The 15,101-nt window shown below is 43.9% G+C and overlaps 1 protein-coding gene and 1 long non-coding RNA gene across 5 annotated transcripts in view; one reads left to right on the top strand and one right to left on the bottom strand.

Annotated features, from left to right (window-relative positions):
• PPP2R3A (protein phosphatase 2 regulatory subunit B''alpha) overlaps positions 1-15,101 on the top strand; it is a 170,504-nt gene that overhangs the window by 149,364 nt on the left and 6,039 nt on the right. For all 4 annotated transcript variants that reach the window (XM_075570332.1, XM_075570330.1, XM_075570331.1 and 1 more), the window contains 7 exons: positions 804-878; positions 1,412-1,498; positions 3,347-3,503; positions 4,354-4,402; positions 12,561-12,650; positions 13,432-13,607; positions 14,802-14,920. In XM_075570332.1, the coding sequence (XP_075426447.1) occupies positions 804-878; positions 1,412-1,498; positions 3,347-3,503; positions 4,354-4,402; positions 12,561-12,650; positions 13,432-13,607; positions 14,802-14,920 (753 nt within the window). The remainder of the gene's footprint in view (positions 1-803; positions 879-1,411; positions 1,499-3,346; positions 3,504-4,353; positions 4,403-12,560; positions 12,651-13,431; positions 13,608-14,801; positions 14,921-15,101) is intronic.
• The window catches only part of LOC142465902 (uncharacterized), a 28,566-nt gene continuing 13,909 nt past the window's right edge, over positions 445-15,101 (bottom strand). Inside the window, exons 3-4 of the long non-coding RNA XR_012788002.1 lie at positions 2,973-3,249; positions 445-1,682 (exon numbers count right to left, since the gene is read on the bottom strand). This is a non-coding gene — a long non-coding RNA (uncharacterized LOC142465902). The remainder of the gene's footprint in view (positions 1,683-2,972; positions 3,250-15,101) is intronic.

The raw sequence follows: 15,101 nt of genomic DNA, 5'->3' as shown, positions 1-15,101 counted from the left end.
AGTCAAATTGCCAATTTTGTGCAATATAGCGGATCGCGCTTTGATGACTCCTGGCTCCCCTGTATGTGTTTGCCATCATATGGGTATCTCTCTCACTCTCCCTGTCACTCAATTAATATGATGTGAAGCCGCTTTCCCTGTGCTGGAGAAGATTTTAGTCTCATTCATTCATACAGAGCTGAGCACCTCTCCAGCACGGGGAACATGTTTTCAGAGGATACTAACTATCGTACAAGGAACCTCCACATTTCCCTCTTTTTGTCTTTTGGTCAAAAGAGGCTTATAAATGGACGTCAGTCCCTCGAAGTACAAAAGTGAAGTAAGAAACAGTAGGATGTTTCATTACTTAAATAGAGCCGACTTGCACTTTTTTTTTTTTTTTTTTATTAACATATTTAAATGATTTATTACTTTTAACGTTTCTATTTTAAACAAAAGTTGCAGAGTAGTTTTTACAATCTAATATATTTTGATGATAAGACTGTTTGCAGGTCCCTAAAGCCACAGATGAATCGTCCTTTTTGTTCTTTGTTTACAAAGTAACTATGAAGCCGTCATTAATCAAATACATAAACAGAAGTGGCTGACATGCTGGAATTCAGTGTTCCCGGATAAAAGCAACATATATTCATATTTCACAACATAGAAATAAGCAAACCATTTACTTTAACGGGGATTGAAACTTTCTAAGGAAGCTAATTACACTGAACATTTTTTTGACCCGATTAGTGGGATTGAATGTTAAAAACATGCAAGGTATATTTTCCCTGCTCTAATCGTAGACATCTTTATGTGTGTTTCAGGACATTGTGGACACACATCCCGGATTAACCTTCCTCAAGGATGCTCCTGAATTCCACTCGCGCTACATTACCACGGTACTCTACCAGAGGAGGGGGCGGGGGGGGGGCGTGTGAGAAGGAGCAGATAGAGAGGATATATTATTAGAACAGAAAGTCTATCAATTCCAACCGGCCCAGATAATTCACAATGGACCGGCTGTAATAGTGGCAGGTAGACCTCGGTATCCCTCTTAAAAGATGCAGTCCCTCCTATGACCAAATTGAATCAATGACCGTGACATCTTTGGGGCGTTAAATCTAACTGATTTGTCACCTTTATTACAAAAATCAGACACAGATACGTATTTTTAAATAAGTTACTAGGTAATAAACATGGTGAGCTAAGACTTGGGAGGGGTTTGGTTTCCTGTGGCTGCTCCCCTTTTTTCTGATGTCCCTGGTTGTTCAACAAGAGTTTGCAAAGGTTAAAGCAGGCTGAAACTAGGGAGACAGCATATGAACAAAAGTTAGGAAGCTATAATGTGTCATGCAGGTGAGAAGCACAGGCGGATACAGTGCAAGGGTTAGTAACCTATGGTTCCTGTTTGCTTCTTCCCCCAACTCCACAGGTTATTCAGAGAATATTCTACACAGTGAACAGGTCGTGGTCTGGGAGAGTCACCCTAACGGAGCTAAGGAAAAGCAATTTCCTGCAGGTAGGTCCCAATTCTCCGACTGGTGCACATAGGAGGTGTGTGTTTGGGGGCCATCCTGTAAGACAGTAAAACTAATTAAATAGGACTCCGTAACCAGCAGAACCTTCTAAATCCTTCTTTGAAGAACCTTGTTCACGCATTGTTCCTTCAATAGTCTGTGTACAGCGCTGTGTACACGTTGGCGCTATATAAGAAAAAAAAAAGAAGATTTATATTGGAAGTGTTACATAGTAGATGAGGTTGAAAAAAGACATAGGTCCATCAAGTTCAACCTATGCTAAATTTAGACAACAGATACTTTATCCTATATCTATACTTACTTATTGATCCAGAGGAAGGCAAACAAAAAACCCCATTAAGGGGAAAAATGAGTTCCTTCCTGACTCCAACAATTGGCAATCGGATTAATCCTTGGATCAACATCCTTCCCATGTATACTTATTTGGTATATCCCTGTATACCTTTCCCATCTAAAAAGATGTCCAACCTTTTTTTGAACAAATCTATTGTATCTGCCATCACAGTCTCCATGGGTAGTGAATTCCACATTTTAACTGCCCTTACTGTAAAGAACCCTTTCCTTTGTTGCTGGTGAAATTTCCTTTCCTCCAACCTCAAGGGATGGCCCCGAGTTCTTAGTACTGCCCGTGGGATGAATAGTTCTTTTGAAAGCTCCTTGTATTGTCCCCGAATATATTTGTATATAGTTATCATATCCCCTCTTAGACGCCTCTTTTCTAATGTAAATAAATCTAATTTAGCTAGCCTAGAAAATAGGCCCCATAGCGTAAAACTGTACAGTTCTTTGTAAAAAAGGAGGGAGGGGGGAAGGGGATTGGAATATCACTCACAGGAGTATAAACAAGTCAGGCATATGTGAATAATATCACCACCATCCGGTCAATCTGTATCAGTAGTCCGCAGTTCGAGACTCCCTCAGGATTGTGGGGACGGTGTGACTGCTGCAGAGATCCAGGAGTGCTTTTCCAAGGGTACAAGTTGTTTAATTTGCAGTCCCAGAGTTTGCCTCCTGCATAGAAATGGCCGCAGAAATGTTCCGCGCTTGGTGCGGCCTCCTCGTGCACATGCGTGACGTCGTCAATGGTTGCCGTCTGGTGACGAAACGCATAAGGGAACGTCATTACGTCATTGACAATGTCACGCATGCGCACGAGGAGGCCGCACCGAGCGCGGAACATTTCTGCGGCCATTTCTATGCAGGAGGCAAACTCTGGGACTGCAAATTAAACAACTTGTTTAACACAGACGGCCCTGTGTTCACAATACACATTTTTTTGGACTACTACTGCGGTGTGCTGTCTTTTGTTATCAGGATCCCCTGGTCACTACATGTATGTATGTATGTATGTATCATACATACATACATACATACATACATATACACATATACACATATACATACATACATACATACATACATACATACATACATCTTCAACCCATGCCGACTCACTGCTGGATGAAGGCCTCCCCAATGATCTTCCAGGTACTGCGTTTACAGCCTCTCTCCTCCATGTTGCTGCCACAAATGTTCTGATTTAATCCTCCCATCTTACTTTTGGTCGTCATCTTGGTCTTTTGAGCTCTCTTGGAATCCAGTCGAGTAACATCCCCGTCCAACACTGGTCATGTCTTCTTGCGATATTTCCGGCCCACTGCCATTTTAATTTCTTCTCCCTTGTGCTGTCACAGACTTTTGTTTGGTATTGGAACCCATTAATTCCCTTTTCCTATGTAAAAATGAAGAGTAAGTATAATTATGACGTCCTTTTGAGGTGACAGGCACTGTGTTAATACGGTACGCTTGTTACACTGTTCTTCTCCCAGACTTTGTCTCTGCTGGAAGAAGAGGACGACATTAATCAGGTGACGGATTACTTCTCATATGAGCACTTTTACGTGATCTACTGCAAGTTCTGGGAGCTGGACACTGACCACGACCTGTACATCGACCACAAGGATTTGGCCAGATATAATGACCACGGTAAGCAAGCAACGGAAGTATAACCTTCCATAGGGATTAGAGAGGTTATAATCGCTTTACAGGCATGGTAACCTCAAAAAATGTGTATATTTTTAAAAAAGTGTGTTTTCATATGTAAATATATATATTTTTACACATGTTATATTATTTTTATTAGGTTTGTATTGCTATTCAAAGCTATGAAAAAAAAATTCATTTGTGCATATCCACATATCCTAAATTCAATCAACTCACTCAAAGTAAAACCTTGAATTCATTTGATTTTCTTTAGCAACATATAGCATCATACATAATGATGCCAAGATGACAGGCCTAATGCAAGCACATGTGAAATAGCAACCCACGAGGAACATAAAGCTCCTCCTATAGATTAATATATATTCATATAGAATTAGTCTTGCACAAACATTGTTGCAACCCCCCCCCCCCCTCATTTCTGCCCTGGTGTCCCTAAGCTCAGAACAAAAAACTATCTCCCTTTGCATCTATTAGCAAACTGTAATTGGGCAATAATAAAATTGTTCATTGCTCCGCCCTTTTGACCACCACTGACCAGTGTGCCAGGATCCCATCCCAGTGCTTGCTACAGCCAGCTGGAGTATAATTACAGGGCATGTTGCAATTGAGATATGCACCTTATTCCCTGTATCAGCTCTAATCAGCAGGACCCTTATTAACGTTTGTATCGGTTTGCGTTTGTTTATTTAATGTTATGTCATTCTGTGCATGTAATTTATGTAGTTGCACCGCGCAATGGAATATGATGGTGCGTTATAAATGAACGATAATGAGTTTTCTCTTACAATAAAAATGATTATCATTACTATGTACATGTGACTTTATTTTCCAGCTTCTTCAAACAGAATAATTGAAAGGATATTTTCTGGAGCAGTGACTCGGTAAGATATAGGCAAAGACCCATGCCATAAAAGGTGTGCATGTGTATATTCAAGGGGAGGAGGATCCTATAAGATCCCATAAAAACATCATATTGTCATGGAGGCTGGTGAATTAAGAAGATAAATCTAAGATATTTGATGACCGCTCCTGTGTGATAAAAAATAAGAAGATTTTTCTGTTACTTATTTCATATGAAATCAAACCCATACGTAGCTCAGCACTGCCCTCTAGTGAATAAGTCATCTAACACAGTCAGCCCAGAAACATATATTTTTTTTTTTTGCCCTAATGTCTGCTCTTCCATTCCGACTGCTTACATCGCGGTTAGTAAAATGTAGGTGTGAACCTGACGCGATTCGCTTCCCCACTGTTTCCATCTAACTTTCCAAAAAAATTAAAAAAAACACACACTGGGAAAATGTTGGTTGAACTTTTGACTGCAAAAGTTCTAGCCCGTAATGTTGACTCTTGATCAGAGAATTTTTGGATCGAAGCAAACTTTTTGTCAAACCAAAAGGGGCGACATTTGTACAGTTCTCCAACGCGTGAAATCCTCAAATGTTTTCTTTTTTTTTTTTTTATAACTTTCGTTTTATTAGGTGAAGCAATACAGACATGTTAACACAATCCATTAGCTTACAAAGCGTCACCTTTTTTCCGTACATCTCCTCCACTCAACATACAAAACATGACATGACATGACATACCGGACGAACAAAGGAACCAGGGATAGGGGAGGGGGGGAAGGAAGGAGGTGGGGGGGGGGGGGTGGTGAGCGACACTGGCGGTATGTGGTTTGTGCTAGTTTAGGTTTACCTAATTAGGTCCTGGACTGCAGCTTTTTATGTAGCTATATGCTGACTTTCCTCTTTTAGTTCGTAATATCCTTTAGCCCTTTCTCCCTATTGACGTCACCTATCCAAGAGCCTAATGTCCAGGATCCCTTTCGCCACTGGAGAACGCCTTTGCTAATTATCATTGCAATATGTTGGTATGATCAACCCCAGGGATGTCTGTCTGAGACAGCCAAGGAGACCAAACTTTTAGAAAATTTGTGCCGGTGTCGTTGACCAGACTTGTCAACTGTTCCATCCGGCATACGAACCAAATTCGATTTCTGATTTTGGGGATAATTGGAATTTGTGGTTGTTTCCACAATGCTGCGATCTCGCATCTGGTGGCAGTGGCAAAGTGCGCCACGAGTCTGTGTGTTGCGTTCGAGAACCCCTGAACCCGCCGGCCTAACAGGAACATCCACGGGTCCAAGGGGACCTCAATCTCTAGTAGCCGCTGCAGCCACCTCTGTACTTCCTCCCAAATTGGGGCCACTTTTGCGCACGACCACAGCATGTGTAGCAAGTCTGCTCTCTCCCCGCACTGTTTGGGGCAGAGCGGGGAGTAGCCTCTGACAAATTTCGAGAGTTTTGTTGGGGTGTAGTACCAACGCATGAGGACTTTATAGGCGTTCTCCTTTAGCGTGGTACAGATAGAGCTCTTCGCTGCTGCCTGTAGGATCCTATCCCAGTCTTCGTCCTCTAGTGTGTCCCCTAAGTCAGCTTCCCATTGCCTCATATAATTAAGTCTGGGTGTGTCCGCTGTTTCCGGACAAATCACTTCCCTGTACATTCGAGAGGTTAGTCCCCGTGTGTCCGTTTGTCTGGCACACAGCTGTTCAAAATTTGTTCTCCGTGGCCGAACTGGGGTCCTGGTATAGAAGGCCCTGATCTGTAAGTATCTAAATAATTCAGTATTCGGAATGTTTTTTTCCTCTTTTACATGAGCGAAGGATTTAATTACACCCTTGCTGCCAAGATCATAGAATCGGAGATAGCCTGCTAAGATCCACTTTGTGAACTGAGCGCTGTCTAGGCCAGGAGCGAAATCTGGGTTGCCCCATATGGGGGTCATCAATGACCGCTGTGATGTAAGAGAGCATCTAAATTTAGTGGCCCCCCATACTTTCAGGGAATTTGTCATGGCCTGCAGTGGTGTAGACATCCGTACATGACTACTCTTGGGTAACCATATCAAGTTCCTCAGATCCACCGGGGCGCAGCACTCCCTCTCCAGTGCCACCCATCTCCTAAGGGTCGGGTCTGTGTGCCACTGCAGAATCTGCGTTAATTGAGCTGCTTCGTAGTAAGCCAACAAGCACGGCACGCCCAGCCCCCCTCTTGAGGTTGGCCTCCTCAAGATATCTTGTTTAATTCTGGGCCTTTTTTTATTCCAAATGAATTTTGTTATTGCGGACTGTAAAGAGAGGATCTCTTCTCTTGGCAGGGGAATCGGGAGGGTCTGAAAGAGATATAGCACTCGTGGGAGAAGATTCATTTTTACGCTTTGTATCTTGCCTATCCACGAGATGCTATATTCTGCCCATCTCCGTAGGTCCTCCTTTAGTGTCTTAAATAACTGTGGGTAATTTGCCTTATATAAGGTTTTATAATCTTTGGTGAGGTTAACCCCTAAATATTTAATCGTAGAGGGCTGCCATTTAAAATTGAAGTTGAGTCCAATTAGTTTTTCAGTTGATTTAGGTAGATTAAGATTGAGAGCTTCTGATTTGGCCTGGTTAATTTTGAAACCCGAAATTTGATGGAATCTCCCCAGGATTGAGAACACATTGGGCAGAGAGGTAAGGGGCTGCGATAATGTCAGGATCACATCATCTGCGTACAGGGCAACCTTATGGGATTGCTCTTTAAAAGTTATGCCCTTGACATCCGGGCTGTTTCTAATATGTGCCGCCAAGGGTTCTATACATAGGGCGAACAGCAAGGGGGACAACGGGCATCCCTGTCTCGTGCCACTATGAATCTGAAAAAGCTCTGAAGGGAAACCCTGATGCCTCACCCTAGCTGCCGGCCCTTCATACAGTGCCATAATGGCCTCCAATAAGCTTCCTCCGAAGCCAAACGCCCCAAGCGTCTCCTTCAGGTACGGCCAATCAATCCGATCAAACGCTTTTTCGGCGTCCAGACTGAGCACCATCGAAGGAATATTTTGCTTTTGGGCCAGATCAATAATGTCAATTATTCGTCTGGTGTTGTCTGCCGCCTGTCTGCCACTAATGAACCCTACCTGATCTGGATGTATCAGCTTGGGAAGGACGATACCCACTCTATTGGCTATGAGTTTTGAGAAAATTTTAATGTCTGTATTGATTAAAGAGATGGGCCGGTAGCTCTTACAGTCTGCCGGGTCCTTTCCAGCTTTGTAGATCAGTGAAATGGACGCTTGGAGCATCTGCGCCGGGAAGGAAGCTCCCTGCAGTACTGAGTTGAAAAGTTTCAATAGGTATGGGGCTAGGAGTTTTATGTATTTTTTATAATAGAGGTTGGAGTACCCATCTGGACCTGGCGCCTTGGCTGGCTTAAGAGACTTCACGACATCTGTCAACTCTTCTACAGAGAAGTCTACCTGTAGTGCCTCTCTTTCCACTCTACTCAATTTGGGCAAATTTGCCTCCTTCAGGAATTCTCGGAGATTTTTGTTTGTTTTTTGGTTGTGGATAACCTTACCCCCATCGTACAGCGACTCGTAGTAGTGCTTAAATTCCTCCACGATTCGCGTAGGATTGGAGGTAAGTTCTCCCCCCTGCGTGCGAATTGATTGTATTTGGTAATTTGGTTGTTTATTTCGAAGTTTAGTTGCCAGAAGCGTGTCTGGCTTGTTTGCCCTCTCGAAGAATCGGCGTTTCGTCCAGCTCATTTCTTTTTCAGCGTGAGATGTCAGTTTTAAATTTAGTTGCTTTTTGGTATCTTGGATCTGGGTCAAGATTGCCTCGTTTTTTGAGGTTTTATGTATTGCTGTCAGGGAGGTCAATTTCCCTTTCAGGTCCTTAATCTGACTCTCATGTTCTCTCTTGCGTCTAGCAGCCAGGCACATGAGAGAACCGCGGAGGGTAGCCTTATGGGCCTCCCACAGAGTGGCAGGTGAGGATACACTTCCCTCGTTCTCTTCAAAGTATACTCTGATTTTGTCTGCGATTTCGAGATCAAATTTAGGTATTTTTAGCAGTAGTTCATTTATTCTCCAATTCGCTCCCGGTCTATCTCGCAACTGAAGCTCGCACCGCAACTCTATCGGCGCATGGTCTGACCACGAAATGTCGTGTATGCCCGTATGGGAGACCATTGGGACCAGTCTGTTGGATACCAGGAAGTAATCTATCCGGCTATATCTGTCATGGGGGTGGGAGTAGAAAGTATAGTCCTTGGTCTGTGGATGTTGCTCCCTCCAGATGTCTACTAGCTGACATTCTCGAAGTCCGTGGGAGATTGTTAGTATGTCTCGTTTATTGGACTGGTTAGGGGCTGTACATCTATCTAGCTTTGAGTTTAACGTTCTGTTTAGGTCGCCTGCTAATATGATTTGGCCCTTTGCTTCCCTCTGTAAGCGCCTAAAAAAAAGAGCAAAGAATTCTGTTGCTTGTTCGCATGGGGCGTACAGCGAGACTAATGTGATAGTTTGACCCTGGATGGAGCCTATTAAGATAATGTATCTGCCCTCAGGATCTATAACTTTCTTTTCTAGCTCGAACAGTAGGTTTTTGTGGAATACAATGGCCACCCCTCTCTTTTTTAGTGAGGCGGAGGCTAGATAGATTGTGGGATATTCCTTGTCTATATATTTGGGGTAACTCTTTTTGGAGAAGTGTGTCTCTTGAAGGAAGAGGATGTCAGCTCTGTATCTCTTATAGTCTTTAAAGGCTAACTTACGTTTAGCTGGGTGATTCAGTCCCTTTACATTATGGGAAAGGCAACATATCTCTCTACCCATTTGGATCTGCGTCTGGTGGTAGCTGTAAGGTAGCTGTTAACCTCTGGTTGGGTGTCTGCTGCGACGTCCCGCTCCTTTGTCGGTCTGATGGGGCTTCGTCGTCTGCTTCATTGCTGACCGCAGTCGCTGGGATGGGAGGTGGGGGGGGGGAGGGAAGGTAGGACACGAGAGGGTAGGTACAGACATGACATAACAAAAAAAACACTGTTTAAATGAACATTTTCAAACAGTATGGGCTCCCCATCAAGACTCCCCAGTCCTGATATAGAGTCCAGCGCCTTGGGGGAGTGTGGCCCCCTTCCCTTAGGGCCCTTTCCCTCATTCCCTCCCCATAGGACTTTGACAAGATTCTGGGAGACCCTCCCTCCCGGATCCTGCCTAAGGCACATGCCGACCTCGGGGTATAGAGCTCCCTCGTACCCTCCGGCCCGCGCTCTTTTGTCTACTACCATCGAAAGGTATATCTAGATACCAACTTTAACTCCTATGTAACTGTAGATAATTGTAACATTTACATGTACATAGACCTGTATAAGTGTATGGGGTCTTATGTGTTTCTGGAGCATAACCTCTGACTGTAACTTGTGTTGTGCCTTTCTCCCTCCTCGATCTGATGTTGCAACCCCTTGTTGTCTTATTTACTTTGCTCGTAGTTATTTCTGTAACTCTCCCTTAGGTCTCTTCTCCCTACCCCTCTCTTGTGACCCATGCTGCTGGCGGTATCACTAAAGTATCACTAAAGTGACTATCTGCCTCCGAATGGGAGCCCTCTTTTTCCGCTCCCTCAATGTTATCGGTATGGGTGTTAACATGGTGTTGATGCCGTTATTGGTCGACCGTGTCCCCCTGCCTCTGCGCCGTATTCCGTGTCTCAGCATGAGGCTTGCCCGGTCTCTGACTTTCGGCAGGTATGCAGGCCGGTGTCTCATAGGTGTCTTCTGCTGCCTGTGGGGGCTATCGCGGCTTGTGGATGTGCTGGGCAGCTCTGCCACCTCCAAGATGGCGTGGGTGTCTCTTCCGCTGTGTGGAGACATCCGCTTCCGGTTTCCGGCGGCGGCCATTTTGGATCTGTGGAGAGTTCGAGTAGGATGTGCTGTTTGCTGCTCCCGCGCGTCGGCCATCTCTTCACCTTGCGCTTCACGGTGAGGTGCACGAAGCTCCAGCATGTCAGCCATCTTCTTCAGCCCGCATGGCGGACCCTAAAAAGTGAGTTTCTTTGGTTCTTTCCGTAGACCTTGGCTCTTTCTTGGGCGGACGTGGCGAGAAGGCCTGGATTTTTCTTCTTTTTCCAGGGGTTTGTTACTGATAGACCGCATGGGGCTGCTTTCACTGTGTGGGTGTAGGACTGTTTCTAGTCCGTACCCACCTTGGCACAACGTGGTTTTTTAACAATAAACTTGGGAGAACTCCAAACAACGTGTTCTGTGTAACAAACTATTGCGTTTTATTTCTGGCCTCATTTTGTGCGCTTTGGTTTTGGGGTGAATGGTCCGCCGCACCATTCCGGTTCCAGGGCTGGTTCTTCCTCCACTGCACCCATCGGGGGGCTGTGTAGGCCAAGTGCTTTCAGGAATCCTTGGCCTTCTCCGATGGTTTTTAGTATAAGGGATCTTCCGTTTTGCGTGACTTGGAGTCCGAACGGAAATAGCCAGCGATAGCGTGTGTTGGAATCCCGGAGCACTTTGGTTACCGGGAACAGGGTGCGACGCCTCGCTAAGGTAAGGGGAGACAGATCTTGAAATATTTGTATTTTATTGGTCTCAAACACTACTTCTGGCAGTCCTCTTGTTAATCGCAGTAGTGCTTCCCGGGTGGAGTAATAGTGCAGTCTGAGAATTATATCTCTCGGCTGCTCATTCTGTGCCGGACGTGATCGTAGGGCCCGGTGGCAGCGGTCCATTAGTAGTTTGTCTTTTGGGCTGTCCGGCATGATGGACTCCAGCCATCTTTCAGTGTAGGCCTCGCAGTCTCCTATCTCTTCAGGGACTCCACGGATCCTAATGTTGTTCCTTCTATCGCGGTTTTCCGCGTCTTCCTGTCTGTCTTTTATGTCATCCATCTGTTGTTGTAGGTCCGCCACTTTTTTATCAGTTTTTCTCCCTGCTTTAATTGTAAGATCCACCTTAGTTTCTAGGTCGTCTGTGCGCGTCCCCAGTTTTGTGTGTTCACGTTTGAGTTCTTTAATGTCAGCTTGAAGCAGTTTTTTCAGGTCCATATATAATCGCTCGAAGTCACAGCGTCTGACTGGGAGTTGAGATTGATTATTGGTATCCTCATCCTCTCCCTCTATCTCAGTGTCCGTGTCGGCCATTTCTCTGGCTGGGGCACTTTCTGCTGCTCCACCAAAATATGTCCTTACATCTGCCAGCTTTTGTTTTTTTTGCCCTCCCGACTTCTTTGGTGCCATCCTGGTATATTAATAGTGCTCCGGTTAGAAGTTTGAAACCCCAAATTTAATTTTTAGGTAGTGTTATTCGGTATTTTGTGATCGCGCGGGACGGAGCTAGTATTCTATGCTACCATACTCCGTTCCTTCGCGCATGCGCCTCCCTCAAATGTTTTCTAATAATAAAACTGGTGTAGCACAGAACTATTCTGTACCAGGGGACACATCAAAAATCTGAATTCTTTGGAATACCACCATACTTGCTTAGCTCTGTTGATCATTATATCCAGTATCTACAGTATCAAAATCTTCCAAGCAGAAAACCATAGGTACAGCTACAAAATCCATGCTCAAAAATAAATAAAACGACTTCATGTAATGCGCCACAACTCGATAACGCTGGAGGTGACTTACCGTGTAATCCTCACACATTTAGGGGCTTACCTGGTCCATTGAGGGTTAAGACACGAAGTTGCTATTTAAGGGTGTGCTTTTTGAAATGCAGTGTCAGAGGAGACGTGTCCAACACGCTCTCACAGCCATAAATAGCAGCTTCGTACCGTAACTCTTAATACACCTGGTGCATCGCGAAACATGTAAGAAGTTTCAGCTTGTAAATCCCCCCCCACCGTTACGGTGCTGCAGAGTTTGGAGGACTGTTTTTTGTACTGTATGTATTGTTTGCCGTTTGGAAGATTTCGGTATTGCAAGGGGGAGGATTTCAAAACTCAGGGTCTTTAGCTTTGTGTACGTTTTATATATTTACAGTATGTGTATAACATACCATTGAAAAATACTCAACCTGAAAAGCAGCCTTCCACATTTATGTGCAGATATTGATATATTTGCAATGGTCTCGTTAATGGTTACATTAAAGCAATACATTGACATTGTTTTCGATCAATCCTCTGCCTGTGTGAATGAGCCAACTTTGCTGCAAATATGATATATTTTCCCCCCATGCAATATTTGTTTTGTACGTTTGACAGGGGCAATGTGGTGCAGAAGGAGAGAAGGATGAGCTACGCTGACTTTGTATGGTTCTTGATCTCCGAGGAGGACAAGAAAAACGCCACCAGGTAAAGTGAAAGCGCACACTCAATAAGTGAGAAATGCAGTGTGCACGGCTCAGGTGAGGTGGAATATCTTACAATATAAAGGTAGTGAGAGAAAAGCAGAACTTGTGCAGAACTGGAGAGAATTCTAATTAACTGGAGTTTAGGAGGATTTCTTTCCCATGTGAAAATAGAATTGGTAAATATTGCACTGCCTTATCAGGATCAGGAAGCGTATCTCAACATAGAGGTTGAACTGTAAGAATAAAAAGAAACGAACAACCATAATAGACCCAGACATACACCATTTAAAATGCATTTCCCCTAAAATGCAGCAATAAAGTGTTCTTGAAAGTATATGATGCTCCATAAAACAGATCACTGTCATTTTTATCCTAGCCGTTTCTGGTCTTATTTGAACAGACCCAAAGCCTGCAGTCCACACGGCAACTTCTGCTGCATATTCTAGGTCACTCCACCAGGCAGTACAGAACCGTGTTCCAGGCAACACAGAGCTGTGTTCCAGGCAGACGTCAGAGACTCAGCAGAGAAACGGTCTCATCCCATACTTCTCTGGAGAGGCTTTTTGAAGAAGTCCAGTTAGTGGGAGTTCTTTAGCAGCCACTTTAATTACTATTTAGGGCCCATGTAGGAATAAAGCACATTTTAGAAAATCGGCGATCAGGGAAATAAGTAGATTTGAAAGCAGATACCAATATATAGTATAGTGAAGAAATACATGTGCTGGGGGAACAGCACCTATAAAATGTTGTTCTGAGATGATCTCTCTGGTGTTTGATCTCAGCGCCGAGTACTGGTTCCGATGCATGGACCTGGATGGAGATGGCGTTTTGTCCATGTACGAACTGGAATACTTCTACGAGGAGCAGTGCGAGAAAATGGAGACCATAGGCATCGAACCGTTACCCTTCCAGGATCTGCTGTGCCAGCTCCTGGACCTGGTGAAACCTGAGGCAGAAGGTATGGGACGTCTATCCTAATGTAACTCACCTCCTGCTCTTTACATAACCAACTCACTAACAGATTAGAACATAGATATCCACTGTAAATCCATCACAAGCAAATACGCTGCCGGTTCCTCCAGCACTGAGAAGCTGATTGTTTCAGTCCCACTTCACTAGTTTAAATAAAATCTTATTTTCTTACCAATCGCCTGTATCTATAATATCCTAGTCCAGGGGGTGCTTAACTCCAGTCCTCAAAAACTCCCGCCCCAGTTTAATAATCATATATATGAATGCTTTTTTTCTTATGCAGCGCTGCACATAAGCCTTAAAAAGCATGAATCCATGCAGTTTTTTCTCTCTTTTTTTTTTTAAAATAAATACAGGATTGAAGCAGGTCGTCTCTGGAGCTGAACCCTGTTAATTTCAGCTCCAGGGACCCACTGCTTCCAGAGACACTTAACCCTGAAGGCGGTGCCGGTGTCTGCAGTTTAATGCTCCCGCATCACATGGGCCAATAGGAAGCCACACCGGCTTCCTATTGATCCATAGGGTGAGGGAGCTTTGAAAATCAGCCATATAGTGAACTCTGGAGTGGTCCCCGGAGCTGAATCCTGTATGCCTCAGGTCCCTGCCCCATAAATCTTACAATCTAATTAAGGGGACTTGCCTAAAGAGTGTAAATTGCGATTGTAACTGGATTTAGCTACTTCAAAGGCAGTGTTCTTCACATTATGCTACTTCTTTAGCCCATGTATTATGAAAAATATTAAATCATTTTTGCTGCCCTACTTAAGTCAAAAAAATATATTGTAATCTGCCGTTATATACCCTGCCTACAGTATTCTTATTTTATTTAATCTTAAACCAGCACCCAGACCCTAACGAAGATAGTACATGTATTACAGAGTTTCTTCTATTTTCTGGTTATTAAACGTTTGGATAGTTGAAAAGTGATGTAATATAATACACATACACAGAACTATGAAACAACCTTTGGAAAGAGTAGGTGGTTGAGTGCTTTTACGTCATTGAAAATCCAAATAATGTTGCCAAGTGGGACTTAACCCTTTCGCTGACAATGTAGAACTCAGAACCACATAGTAAATTCATTGTAAGTTTCATGTGATAACTCCATATTAGTGGTTTGAGTTTCCATACGTACACGCGGAGGTAGACACACGATTCATTGTTCTTCCTGTATTTACAGGTCGGATAACTCTGCGAGACCTGAAAAGAAGTCGGATGGCTCACATATTTTACGACACCTGCTTTAACCTTGAGAAGTACCTGGACCACGAACAAAGGGACCCCTTTGCAGTGCAAAAGGTACTCGTGTCCTGCTGCAGTCGCATGTGGTGGATAGGAATCTTGTCTCGCAGGGACACTATAGTCATCCATATTCTTTCATACTAAACACAGTTATTACAGATAGATAGCTTTCCTGAATATAGAGAACATGTTTTTGGTATGGCTCTGTAATAATAAGTAAGGGGGTCAATTAAACAAA

Source organism: Ascaphus truei, chromosome 14 (assembly GCF_040206685.1).
Source record: "Ascaphus truei isolate aAscTru1 chromosome 14, aAscTru1.hap1, whole genome shotgun sequence".
Taxonomy (NCBI): Eukaryota; Metazoa; Chordata; class Amphibia; order Anura; family Ascaphidae; genus Ascaphus; species Ascaphus truei.
Note: the sequence above shows the minus strand (reverse complement) of the source record. Positions and strands in the feature narration are given on the sequence as shown.